We start from the raw sequence: 14,856 nt of genomic DNA, 5'->3' as shown, positions 1-14,856 counted from the left end.
TTAGGCTAGAATGTTTTATGCAGCTGTTTGTTGTGTTTTATTTCTTTACATGTATTAATGCAATAGTAAAACTTAATTTCTTTGCTTGATATACAATTTTTTTCATTCAAATTTTAATGAATGATGACTATCACTTATTCATAAACATAGTTGGGGATAGCAGTGACATAGGAGTGTGATGTACCTTAACAAAGATTCTTTTAGTTGCATTACTTATGTCTTTAGGAGAATAATATTAATTACACAGGATATGTTCAAAACATACATTCGCTGTATATAAATTATTTATGCCAGTCCATGTATGTACTTTGCATGTGCGTGTGTTGCCTGCGACAACTGACTGCTTGACTTTAAAAGTGAATATGACCGGCATGGTGCATGCATCATATGACCGGCATGGTGCATGCAAGTCCTGTAAACTCAGTGAACAACCTGTTGAAGCATCTAATCTTGCTAAGGTTAAACTGATAGAAGATGATGATAGATCCCCACCTCATCTAAACCAGCCAGACTTGATTTACATTCAAGAGTGTATGAATAAAACATAAGCCTTAAGGCGTTTTCAGGTAGCTGTTTTTAGACTGTGTCTACTGACTGGTTTATAGGTGTTTATAGCATTAGCCAATCATAATGTAATCAAGCATAACTGACTGTGTGTTCAGAGCACAGACAGGGCTAGTGACAGGCCTTTTAAATTATATTTCCTGCACTTTCTTTATTTTGATTTCCCAGAGGTTTTAAAGTCTGTACAGATTGTATGAGTTTTAGAGAGTATCTTAGAAGTAAAGTAATAAGTACATTTTTATAATATTTTTCTGTTTGTGGGCGGCACAGTGATGTGGTGGGTAGCGCTGTTACCTCACAGCAAGCAGGGCCGGGGTTTGATTCTCCAGCCGAGTGACCAGGGTCTTTTCTGTGTGGAGTTTGTATGTTCTCCCTGTGTCTGTGTGGGTTTCCTCCTGATACTCCGGTTTCCCCCCACAGTCCAAAGACATGCAGTCAGGCTAATTGGACATGCTAAATTACCCCTAGGTGTGAGTGTGTGAGTGAATATGTCTGTCTTTTTGTCTATCTGCCCTGCGATGGACTGGCGACCTGTCCAGGGTATATGCTGCCTTCTGCCCGATGACCGCTGGGATAGGCTCCAGCACCCCCTGCGACCCAGAAGGAGAAGCGGCTTAGAAGTGTGTGTGTGTGTGTGTGTGTGTGTGTGTGTGTGTGTGTGTGTGTGTGTGTGTGTGTGTGCGTTTGTTTTCCCTTGCAGTTTGAGAGAACCAATTAGGAATTGATTACTTTTTTGAGTAATTACTGGAGCACTTTTCACAAATCACTACAGGGAATAAATAAGCATCGTTAATCAACGTGTTACTGTAGCTAACCTACATCACTGTGGCTAACCCGAATGTTGCATTGAATAGGCTTTACAAAAGTTCAAGCCGGGCGAAAATCAAATAAAATGCTAGAAGTGTGTTATGTTGGAAGCTATAAAGTGCGCATAAATGGGAAAAAGTGATCAAACAGACAGACATTCACTCACAAGGATTTAACTTCAACAGTCTGCAGTGCTAGCAGACCTGAAGCAAAAAGCCAAATTTCATTTTCCGCCTATGATTAATCTTGAGTAAAGAGACTGCAGTTTGGATTGAAGTTGCTCTATCACCACTGTCTTCCATTTAGAGTTTGTAGAGACTGAAGGACAGTTTGTCTGAATAGAAGTCTAACAGATGTAGTGATAACACAAAAGGATGGTACGCTTGTTGCGCAGCGACGGCTGTCTGTCTGTGGACTAAATCAATAGTTTAGTGCTGTCTCTCTGTGTTCTCCTCCTCCTCTCTTTGCTCATCAGAGCCCTCAAAGGGTCCTGTTGGTTTGTCAAACACGGATACTTTGGAAAGTTGGAAGCCCAGGTCTTGCACAAATATTTGATCAGCCGATTTTGTGTGTATCTTTTTCTTTTTTTCCAGAGACAAAAGCATATCAGCTGCTTAAACAATCAGTCACACAAGAGAAACAGTGGAGAAACACACAGGAGGAGGGCAGTTCTGACTTGGAGCTATCAGGTAACTGGACTCAGCATCCTGGCGCTATACACAAAATTCAGGCAATTTTTTTAGTATATAGTAAAATATGAATATCCTCATTGTCAGGATGAAACTATCTCCAAAATTTTAACTTTTCAGAAATAAAATGTTCGATTTAATGTTAATATAATTTAATATACGTTTTTTTTTTGCCATTTTTACTGTTTATCGTAAAAGGTTTATAGTTGTATGCAAACATGTAAACACCCCCAGTTAAATTGCATGTTTTATTGATTAAAAATAAGTTAACGCATTCTTTACATATTTACAACTTAAATATGGTATGTTTCTGACGATTTTAGTACAAAATTTCTATTTATTTGCAGAGTTTTACATAATAGAAATATAAGACAGTAAAATATTAATTGTGCCAGAACTTTTGCAGGAACAAGCTGAAGGCATGTACTGCAGGTCATGATGTTATCTATGTGTTCCATTATTTTTATACAGCAGTTCTGCAAAATAAAGAGAAAAGTGAATCCCCATAGTATCAAATGTGCTTTAAAACTGGCAGTTCTTCTCACCAAAAACATAGTAGCCTTTTGTGTTACTGATAGAGCCCTAAAACTGCCCAGAATATCATGTTCAGCTCATGTTTTTCAGTACTTTAAAGATGAGTATTTCACAGCCCAACTTCTTTGCTAAAACGAATTCTATTCATTTCTGGATTTCTGCATTTCTACTTTACTTTCTACTTTGTTTAATTGTTCTGAGGATTCAGCCGCAATCTAAAAAAAACCTTGCAATAGCTGGTTTGGAATTCGGTGTAGTTCTGTTGTCTCACTCTTTAGTAACTGACCAAACAGGCTGCAGGTCAAAGATTATCTTGTAGAAGTTATTCTAATGTGTACATTTCTGTATTTCTGCACACTACATAGTAACAGTTAGCTGCAACGTAAAGTGAGTTGTTAATTAGAAACTAGTGCTCAGCTAAATGATAAAGTTATTATGGAGAAAAACTGCTGCTTCACTTCACCAGTTGACTGTGCCATCAGAACTAGCAGGTGTATAAAATAAAAAATACAATGTTCTATGTATGGTAGCATATTGTCAATACATCCTGTAACAAGGTTGTACTATGTTCACATAGATCACATAGAACTGCTTTTTTAACTTTCCTTTCATTCTTCTAAGGTTTCTCCAATACTAAAAAAACAGAAAAGAGTGAGAGGCTCCATCAAGAGTCACGGTAAGGAACAATACATGCTAATGTAATGTGAAAGAAAGCTCCTGTGCACTGCGCCTGTTAGTTGAGCTCACCACTTTCTTATTCTAAGCATCTCCATGCGGCAAATGATATATTTGATTGCCTTTCCAAATCAGGGCTTTGAATGGCAGAAGCTCAAGAGAAGAATATTTTGGCTTGCACATCAATAGATCTTCATACAATCAGCTAAGAAATGCACTCTCCGTGCTGATGCGCCTCTTCACTGTGAATGCATTAGGGCAGGTAATGGGTGGGCAAACATTATGAGGAGTAATCGTCTTTGATTTCATGTGATTACCAAGCGTCGTGCGGACACAAGGGCCAGAAGTCTACTGCCCCTGCTCTACCTCTCCCTCCTCCGTGCTGCTTTTATTTATTTATTTAATTTTTTTTTTAACTCAATCGCCTACTCTTTCTCTCTCTGACTGCCTGCTGCCTTCTCTCTCTGTGGTTCTGTCTCTCTCTCCCTCGCTCTCCATCTCTCTCTCTCTGTCTCTCTCTTCTGGCTAGCATAGACTATTAGCTGAGGGAAGGGCATAATGGCCACACTCTATCAGCGCTCTCTGATGGATGCCATGGCCTGTCCAATGAATGGATGCATTAATAAACATGAGCCATCGCCAGAGCGAGATGCTTTCAGATCATAACCCCCCCAACACACCCCACCTCATAGTCACTAGCCACTGAGGACTTCCCAGAATGTGTTCAGTAGGACCCTACCCTTCACCTCTATTTTTTGTCATGAGATTACAGTGCTTTGTTTACATTTGTTTTTATTTGGTTTTAAATCACAACAATCTAAAGAGTGAAAGATATTTTCACTACTGTGTAGTTTCCTAGAGAATGCTTTCATTTTCCCGTGTTCGAGAATGCCTCTTACCGTAGTCACTTCTTGCGCTTTATTGCTTCCACAAGTGCTCTGCACTCGAACACTGGCAGAACATGTGCTCGTCTCTCTCTCACTCTCTCTCTCCCTCTTTCTCTGCCCCCCCCCCCTCTCTTTCTCTCTTTCTGTCTCTCACTTATTGCTGTTATTTTGTCACTGAGCTGATGAGTAACATCAAAAGACGCTGGCTGGGCCCAAAATCCAAAAAAAAAAAAAAAAAATGGCTGCCTCTCTGTTGTCTTAGCCATAATTACGATGTGGCAGTTAAGCCGAGGCTACAGCTGAGGGATTGGAGTTTAAAGCAGGGGCTTTGGTGCAAAAAATGCATTTATGGGCCTTTGTGCTGCTCCTCATTATGTGTGGGGCCGATTCATTAAGTAATTGGTTTGCAGTTGTTTACATGAGTATTAAGGCTCCCTATTCAGCAGCCTTTGAGAGATACATTGTGCAAATGTTGCATGTTATGAATGCCCAATGGGAGGCGGGGGGCCAGGCCTATTGGCCAAACACTGCACTCGGCTGAAAGGAGCAGAGAAAAGCGCCGGGCGCTGCTTTGCATAGCAATGACTCGGCCCTTAATAAGCTTTCCAGATTAAATACATGCAGTCCATACAAGATGCAAGAGATACTCTTAACACATTTATATGTGCTCATTTCACTATTATGCCACTGGAGAGAATTGGGGTCTTTCATATTCCTCTTATTCCAAGAGCCCCGCACCCACCCAGCAGTCTGCCAGCCCTGTGTATTGCTGGCAGATACTTTTTATAGAGCATAGTTTTGTTTTTTTTTGTTTTTTTTTCTGGGTCCTGTATTTGTTAATGACAGTGGAAGCAGACAGATCAGCTACAGTTTATTAAGGATGGGCCATTCTAAATCTTTGGCCGGCATTGTGGCGAGTGAAGCAGCGGCGCTTGGTGCTCAAGTGTGGATGAAAGGCATGATGCTGGACCGAGAGAGTTGGAATAAGCAGCTGCACTCCATGTAAAGACCACTTGTTCCCCTCCTTTGTTTAGGGGTGCATGCCACAGCTTCCTCCTCTCCTGCTGCCATTGTGTCCTCCTCTACTGTAGGCATGTGCTCTGGCTCTGAGAGCTGCATCATAGGTTGCTTATTTATTTATGTAGTTGGTTACTTGTTTATTATAGCAGAATCCAGGTCATGGCGTGAATGCAGTGAGGTGGAGCCTTGAGGATACTCTTTTTTTTTTTTTAGAGTATTTTTTGTTTGCAGTGTAAACTGTTTGAGACGCACACACACTTGCTCTGCAGTGAGAGTTGTGTGGCTGCTGGTGGGGAAGCAGGAGGTAATGCTTACACACACAAACACACTTTCTAACAATAGTCCTCCTGACCCATCAGCTAGACACTTGTGAATTAGTGGGTGTGCATGTTGCACATGTGAGACAGAGAGAGAGGGAGAGAGAGAGAGGGAGAGGGAGAGAGGGAGAGAGAGAGGGAGAGAGGGAGAGAGGGAGAGAGAGAGAGAGAGACACGTTTGTGGTAGCATTTATCAGTAGCAGCCAGTGGGGGTCACTCTGCTTCTTTGTGCTCTGTTCTGGCAATTGCCAAAACAAACCCTGTGCAGTAATTATAAATTTATATATATATATATATATATATATATATATATATATATATATATATATATATATATATATATATATAATGCACTTTTTTATATTTTAATATACATAGAGGTCAGTAATAAACAAAAACACAATAAAAGGTTTTTTTTTTAAAACATTATCTTTCCGAAACGAATACAGTTGCAGAATACATTTGACTGATTTGTTAAATTATACCAGCAGTTCACCTGATTTTATTTAAGGAAAGACTCTGTTGGGATAATATGGCCATTATACTGTGCAAGTAGTCCTTTGTATGGTAAATGTAAGTACTGGGCTTCCTCAAGGATACAGTACTCTGCAGAAGTTTTAGCCACCTGAGAAAATCATACTTATAAAGCTATTTATCTAGTCAATTAGTACTTAACCGCTCTGAAAAGTACTAATATTAAGATAGATGCAAATAAGATTAATAAAGTAAGCAGTGACTTTATCCATGTCAGTATGCTTGTTTAACCATATCCAACCCTCTTCTCATGGCAGCCCAGTTTCATTTGTATTTTGTTATTTGTATTTTATTGTTACCATCTAAAACCTGGTTTGACTTAATCAGTGCTTCATTATATTAAGTCAAGAGTGAGTAGTGGTAAAATTTGGAAAGAACACTTAAAGGTTCTATATAGTTAATGGTGTATATATATATGGTATGTATGTGTGTATGTGTGTAAAACCATATATATATATATACACATACACACATACATACCATATATATACCATTTTCTATATAGAACCTTTAAGTGTTCTTTCCAAATTTTACCACTACTCACTCTTGATCTTGACTACTCACATCATATAAAAAGCATAATATATCTAATAATGTAGATTGTACCGATTACTTGAAAAAACTTGACATTAAGATGGTTAAACCGTAAAAATGAAGAAAAGTTTATCATTTTGCAGATTACATATAATTATATATTTTACTATTTTTATTGGTCCATTTCTTATGAAATTTTCATATCATCTAAAAGACATTCTTTTTTAAAACGAAAAAACTAAACATCTGATTGTTAGTTTGTTAATGTTTTTGCACTTTGTATTGCACTTTGTTTTTACCCCTTTTTAACTTTTAATGTTCACTAACAGTGTCAAAGTGGCTGCTCTCATAATTCAGACTATCAGCACATCCTGAAATAAACCGATCACGTAAATTTCAGAGAACTATATGGATGCACCTCCACTGTGTATGAAACCATCCCCTCTCCTCCTGTAGTTGTTCTGCTCAGCCAGCAGAGAGCAGTCATACTTAGGCTTGCTAAGAGAGAGTGCATGGGTTCCAGGCCATGGCACATAGAGGGCGCTCCAGCTGCTTATCTGCCAGTAATTACCTCATTGTGAGCCCCCCACAGTGCGCTGTGGCTGCCTAATCAATCCTAAATCAGTGCTGTTGCAGGTCAGTGCTGGGATGAGTGTAGGAGGAGGTGAGAATGGCGGCGCTGCCTCATTTTTGCACCCTTACACAAACATTGTTCCAGAGTGCATATGCTATTAGCATTTTTGTGTGGGTGGTAGATTTTATTTATTTATTTATTTTTAAAGCCATGTAAATAAAGGGAACTGTCCTTAACCATGAGGAACTCATTATAATAGTGATTGTCAGCTTGAAATGATTCTTGACCTGCTCTGCTGAGATGCAAATTCTTTTGTTATGTCTTATCATGTCTCAACGAGACTGTTTCTTTCTTTTTTTTCCCTTGCTTTCTTTCTTGCTTTCTTTCGCTGCTTCCTTGCATTCCTGCCATCATACATTTTGTTTTAACGCATGTCTTAAGAGAGACGTGCTTAAGTGAAATAAGTGATGGCTAGTAATGAACATAGTTCAGGGACTACTTGTTTCTTTCTTTTCAAAAACAATGTTAGAGCAGAGAAACATTCTCATCTCCCATGACCTTTCATTTTTTTGTGTTTAATCACGCAGCTACAATCATTTGAGATCAGTGGCATTATGAAAATGACTGCCCAGATGCCAAGCCTGGAACACTGTCTATTTACATGTAGCATAGTGAATCCAACAAGTTCAAATTCATAACAGCAACCCACACATGCCATATATTAATGTATAAACTGCTCACACGAAAATGAACAGGGGCACTCTGCGTCCAATATCACAAATACACCCAAATGCACAAAACAATGTGCAACAGTGAGGATGGGGGGAAAAAAAACAAGCACCATAGCGGAGGCAAAAAAGAGGTTTCCGTCAAAGTGGTAATTTGCATCATTTTACACATTACATTCACCTCTGTGTATGAGACTCAGCCAAACATCCCGGTCCAGTCTTACATATTCAGATTCGTTGCCTCAATTAAGTGAACCTCAGTGCAAGATGAACTGGCATAAATGTTTATGGAAATGGAATATTAGACTGGAGGGGTCAGTGGCATCCGCAGCTCTCTATGGTAATCGTGTCTTGAAATCAGACCCGTCCCTGTCTGAAGAGCAGCATCTGATGGAGCGTCCCCATGGCACGCAAGTTATATAAAAGAATAGCCCAATTTGCGCCCTGAAATATGGATTTATTATTGTGCTTGTTATGTCTATAGAGAAAAAAGGTTCAAATGTTGTTGTGGATTTTCTAGCAGTTAAAAAAAAACGCTGCTGCAAATTTTACCTTTTATTTGTAGTGGAATGGACTTTATCTCTTTTGCCTCTATATATTGTTTTAATGTTTATATTTTGCCACTGCTAAAAGGAAAATTACAGAAATATTCAGTGGTCTGTTTGTAGTGGAATTGCAGTACTGCATATGAGCGTGAAATACAAATACTCATGGCGTATGTATACATACATACATATGTCTCTCATATTGTATAATTTGTTGTAATGTTTCTGATAGTGCCTTATATTTGTACTATACTGTGAAAAAGGCTTAAGCATCTGTAAAATTTATACATAATGCCATCTGGGCACTAAGCATTTTATTTGTAAGAAAAAACAAAACTAACATTAGAACAAAAGCAAATAAACAATGCATTGTTATACGTATGAGTTTGTTAACCAGTTGTGAGTTGCTTAACCATTTCCAAAGCTCTCCTTGAGGAAGTCAAGTATTTCTAGTTTGATCAAACTCCCTCAGCTAGTCATTATTATTTTTATTATTATTATTATTATTATTATTATTATTATTATAGAAGTAAAAAAGTTTAAATCTTTTCAGTAAGTCTGTTTTTCTAAGTGAAAATAAGTTAACACATCATCTACAGGGACCAAACAAATTATAATAAATATAATATCATAATAATGATATAAAATGTGCCATATTTTATGTTTTCCAATGTGTTAAATTCAGCACATAAGTAATGACTGTGTATTAACTGTACAGAATCGTGTTCTCTGTGAAAGGATGTGTTAACTTATGTGTTAACTGTCATTATTTCACTTAAACAAACAAAAAGAAAAACAACAATGTCATTTGGCCTGGGTGCCAAAACATTTGCATATGACAGTATATGATATGCAGGACATATGTGTAAAATGTGCAGGTGAGTGTGCTTTTGTCCTTACACTCAACACAGAACATGTCTGTGTTTTTAAGGTTGTATGAAATATGTAAGGGTGTAATAAAAATAGCTTTTGTTTTCATTATTAATAAGACCTTCCAATAATGCAGGTTTTGTTTGCTTGTTTTTCTTTATTAAGGCTGTGGGGTGGGACATTTGTCCCTTTGCATCTAGGCTTGCGTTTAAAACATCGTAAAGGCCTTGCTGAGATATGCAGAGCTAAACCTGATCATAACTAGCTCATCTTGCCAAATAGCTCTGACAAAAGATATGTCATGGGCTTTATTGATGACATATGACCCCGTTACCTCGGACAGCAAATTCATATCTCTGATTTCTTTTTTGTGAACTGTATGTGTGTTTCCTTTAACCTTGAAACTGGGTCCTTTTGGCTTACTGTTGGACAAGCAATGAAGCCAAGGATGCCTCCTAAATAATCCTATAGATGCTGGTCAAAGCTGCTGCTGTAAATAAAATGAGTACAGAAATCACTATGTGTTTATTTCTGTACATCTATTACAGATATATAGAGTTACAATAAGGGTAGCTCTGCATAGCTCTTGGCAATGCCAAGGACAAGCGCAGTTGAACCTGTGAATCTAGATTGATGTCAGTCTTTTTTGTTGGTCAGCATAGTTCAGTAAACCATTTTTTTAGTTTGGTTTTCTTGGAGAATGTTTACTAGCTGTCCACACAAAAAAGAGAGAAAAGATCAGAATAAACAATATGGATATACAATAAAGCAGAGGATGCTGATAAAGATGAAGCCGAAGACGACATTGTTAAGGCCTGAATAGGCGCTGTGCTGATTTAAATTGAAGAGGAAGCCTGTATGAAAAGTAGCGCGGGCTCTTGCATATGCATTGCTTCAGATCAAAGGCTTGCCAGGGGTCACTCATTTACATAGAGATATCACTGATGCTATGGGAACCCAGCAACCCTGCGCTCAGATCACTTATGAATAAAGAGGGCCTTGACTGGGTCCTTCAGCACAATTAGAAAAGGAGTCAAGGAAGTTTATTTGGCCACTCTGCCCATCTGAAAATGGTCTTAGCAGGGAAATGGCGCTCTTCTGGGTTTGCTTAAGTATCCAAAAAAACATTAGGTTTTGATCAGAACCTCAGAACAACTGTGCTATCTGTGGAGTACCTCACCTCCAAAAACAAAAACCTCACCTCTGAAATGGTAACTACACAAAAAGTTCTTCACTTTAATGTTTGTTAATGTAATAAGACTTTATTACAGCTTAATCCATTCTTCATGAAATGTTTATACAGAGTAACAGTAACAGAAAAGTGGTTCAATGGTGCAAAAATAAATAAATAAATAAATTGGTTTGGAACAATCTGAAAATGTTTTTCATTTTCCAACTGCAGTTCTATCGGTGTCGTATTGCATTATTTTACCTCGTACACCATTGCTATTACCTGACTTTTGTGTATATATATATATATATATATATATATATATATATGTGTGTGTGTGTGTGTGTGTGTGTGTGTGTGTGTGTATGTATGTATGCATGTATGTATGTATGTATGTATGTATGTATGTATGTATGTATGTATGTATGTATATATATATATATATATATATATATATATATATATATATATATATATATATATATATATATAAATAATTGTGACAATCATTTTGTTACAGGGAGGATCCTAAGACCAAAGTCCAGGCTTTCTCTGCGGTTCAGTCCAAAGGTAAGACAACTATTAAAAAGACAATGATATGTTTGCAACAGTAATCTCTGCAAAACAACAGTGCTTTTCAGTAGCGGAAAAACATGCACACAAAATTCCATTTTTAGTAATTTCTAAGGGCTTAACTAGTTTGGTCAGGTTGCCTCAGTTAACGTGAGTTACCTGGGTGAGTAGGATTTTATTATTGCTGAAACTACTTGTATATGTGAGGGCTAGACATTGTTATTCACATTTACAGCTATTTGAATTCATCGTAGTATTTGTTTGTAGGACATTTTATTTGAGTAAGGCAAAGAAAGATTTTAACAAATATTTAAACCACAGAGAATGTCAGGACACAAAGACTGATACTGCATTTAACATTATAGGAAATGTCAGCATCCTCTCTGAGCTATAGCTGTGCAAAAGTCACTTAAGCAAACTGTTTAAAACCATTTATCTGGACGAGTGTGTTGAAACACTGTAGCATTAGAGCATATTTAAGTAAACATTAATGCTGCATAAATTAACAACACTTTTTTGTTTTTCAAAAAAGTAGTTGATATACTGTGAGCTAGAGAAAAACATGGATGACAACTAGAAATAATAACTAGGTTTGGAAATTCTTAAGCAAACACATTGAAATACATAAAATCACTACTTATTGTATTAATACTATTTGTATTCATTGTAATATCCATATTTTTCTGTGCAATTAAATACTTACTGCCCAGACAAATAGCTTTTTAAATATTATTTCTCAGGTGCCCAAATCTTTTGCATAGTACTGCAAGAATGGAAATATATTAAAAATATTTAGAGTATGCCAGTTAAGTCATTGTGCTACAAGCCTGCTAGTAATGTGTTGAATTATATATACCTAAAACCAGTGAACGATCGGGTATGAATTACTTCTTGTTCTAGCTCCATGCAGTTTACCGATGTACAGTTTCCGTGGCATTTTTTTCCTGATTCCCAACATTTCTTGTTTGGCTGTTCATTTAAAAATGCATGTATTGGAATAGCAAAACCCCTTTTAGTCTAGTGGATGTATTTTGTTACATGAATGCAATAGAGTAATTCAAACATCACCAAGAGGCAAGAGCATTAATGTGGCTAGAGTTTAGTAATTGATAAACCACTATATATTGATAAACCATTATTCCTAAACGCATATTTATGAGTTCTTTTAATGCAGCAATTACAGCACTTATTCAGTATCCTTATTCCAATACTAGATTAATTTTGTACTTTTTTTCCACAGCGTTTTGGGGTGATTCAGATGACTCCAACTCTGAAATTGAAATGGCCTTACGTCCTCGGTCCCACAATGCCAGTAATGATGACTTTGATGACTTTTATGATTAAGTTTTCTCTAACGAGAGATCGCAGTTTTTAGTCATCTGTCAATGTGCTGTAATGAACTGCCTTTTTTGAAAAATAAAAAATGTGTAAACACAAATCTTGACTGAGAAATAATATTAATGTTTCATGAAAACAAATAAGGGGAAACCTCTTTATTGTGGGCAAAGAATGTGGAGAGTTTTCAAAACATGATGGTTTTAACCCTGCTTGAGTCTCTTTAACTGAACAACACTTGGGCCTGGTTGAAATAGATTAAACTTGGTTTTTAAAGTGATTCCTTTGCTCTGTGGTGAATATTATGCATTTCAGATGTTGCAGGCATCTCAACACATTTTAGCGTCAGAGAGTTGGAGTGGAATGTTGTGAGTCAACTCCTCTGAAAAGCCCGAGCACAATGGCCTCTCTGGATGCTGCTGAAATACCTTTGAACTCGCTCAAGTACCTGTGGCCCATTTAGAAGGACAAAATGCGCCGCGCTCATCTCAATATAGAAACAAATGCTCTCTATATTTGTAGTGGCAAAAGAACAATATTTGATGGCTTAACACAACAATGCATTCCAGTCTGCAGACCTTACTTTCGATCAAATATGAAACCATGTGCTACTAACATTTTAAATTATAGAAAGTTTAAACCATATATGTATTTTTTTGTGCTTAATGTGTCTTTAGTGTCTCTTCAGTGCTGTGGCAGCTCGGTTGCTGAAAGTGATTACAGGGCAGTTTTTTATCATTTCTAATATAGTCATGGTCATGTAAAAATATAGTGTAAACTGATACAATGTTAGTGATAGTTCTTTATTTGGTAAATTTGCTGCGATTGTCTCCTTTTGCCTTATTGTTGGTGACAGTTTTCTCTATTTCATGATGTATTTTACTTGCAATTGTTTAGTCAAATTCAAAAATATAGATTTAAAATACAATAGAGTTTCTAAACAAAGCCAGTCCACCAGGACAATGTCATTAGTGTAATAGTCTTTTTTTGAAGCAGCTAATCAGTGATAATAAGTGCAGCCATTTTAATGGACTTGAAAATAACAGCACACACAAGCTGATATCCGGAACGGTTTTCCCCGACCATCAATATTCCTCATCACCTGTGACTTGCATCTGGAGCGGTGGGAGTATTATGTCTGCTTCACAATCCTTTCCTGCTTCCAAGTTCATTTGTTTTTATCAGTGTGATAATATATTTAGCATGCGCAAAAAGGCACGGAATCCTGTAATAATATAAAAGCGCTGGCATTCAGTCCATCAGTAGGATTCCATTAGTCAGCTTTTAGGTGACTTTATGAGGCTGAACCTGCTAAAGTAGGACTCCACACTCATTAGCAGTAATGGCTGTAGCCAGCCTTGACCCCGGAGTGGCACACACACCAAAAACCCGTCTGCATCATTTGGAGTTTGCTAAAAAGCTCCCCTCACATAATGTCTATGTTAAGGATCATGTCAACAGATACTTGTGTGGTGGAAGATAGTGCTGTGCGAGCGTAACATTGTGCTGATCTCTAACAACACAATAAACTCATTTTAAAGGACCTTTCTCTTCAAGCAGCTTAGCCTGGGAAGCAGTGATCATCATGCTAACCAGTGCAGGCATCTCTGAATTTGTGGTATGCAACGTATGCAAATGACATAATGGATAGCTTTATTGCAGCAACCATGCACAGTTTCTTCTGTTGTGCACATAAACCTTGAATAGTTAACCAGCAAGTCACTCCTTTATGAAGTACACTGGTTCATGCTGGATCCATGAACCAAAATACTTCATAGCATTTAAAAAATTGAGGCCTCTTTGCTTAAATCACAGTGTATGACACTCTTTTTGGTTTTGTGTTTCTGCTTAAGTGGAAGTGTAATCCAGTCATTGAAATATGAGCAGATGTTCAAGTTCAGCCTTGATGGATGTTGTGCCATCAAACATACAGGGCTCATATAACAAGACACATTAGTTTGGGCATATTTTAATTCAAATTTGCTTGCATCCAGGCGCCACACGCTCTATTATACCCCTCCGCAATGAAAACCAAGCATTCGAGTCTTTCGCAGCAGCAACTCAGACAATAAAAGAAAGGAAGACCCAGATGAAAGCAAGTAGGGAAGTTAAACACTCTCATTAACAATGATATGGCAGCATTGTGCCATTTGCATATTGCATGTTTGTGTAATTTATTCTCGCTTGTTGGGCAAGTTGAAGTTTGAAGTGTGTACCTTCCATTCTCCCCCTCTCCACTTTTATTTTTATCAGGGAATAATGATTTAAAACAAGGTCATTTGATCTTCTGTTTCAATGGGCCTTAATTAAATATTCATTCATGCAGCTATGGTTTCTCTGACGGGGTTTCTGAGGGAGTGCAGTGAAGACACAAAGGCGAAGCTTTTTGTTATTCAAGCCTACGTGAGCTTTCGAGAAGATCCAGACATATGTGAATGGTTCCAAAACAGCTACTCAGACTCGAAAAACATGACGTTATTGTGCTTCAGGGTAGTACAT

The 14,856-nt window shown here is 37.5% G+C and overlaps 1 protein-coding gene across 1 annotated transcript in view; it reads left to right on the top strand.

The window, feature by feature from the left end:
- kiz (kizuna centrosomal protein) overlaps positions 1-12,479 on the top strand; it is a 41,105-nt gene extending 28,626 nt beyond the window's left edge. Inside the window, exons 12-15 of the mRNA XM_017699724.2 lie at positions 1,965-2,060; positions 3,216-3,270; positions 10,970-11,019; positions 12,263-12,479. Coding sequence (XP_017555213.1) covers positions 1,965-2,060; positions 3,216-3,270; positions 10,970-11,019; positions 12,263-12,366 — 305 coding nt within the window. The 3' untranslated portion in view covers positions 12,367-12,479. The remainder of the gene's footprint in view (positions 1-1,964; positions 2,061-3,215; positions 3,271-10,969; positions 11,020-12,262) is intronic.
- The last annotated feature ends 2,377 nt before the right edge of the window (positions 12,480-14,856 follow it).

This window comes from Pygocentrus nattereri, chromosome 10 (genome assembly GCF_015220715.1).
Source record: "Pygocentrus nattereri isolate fPygNat1 chromosome 10, fPygNat1.pri, whole genome shotgun sequence".
Classification (NCBI taxonomy): domain Eukaryota; kingdom Metazoa; phylum Chordata; class Actinopteri; order Characiformes; family Serrasalmidae; genus Pygocentrus; species Pygocentrus nattereri.
This window is presented reverse-complemented; position numbering and strand designations above follow the sequence as displayed.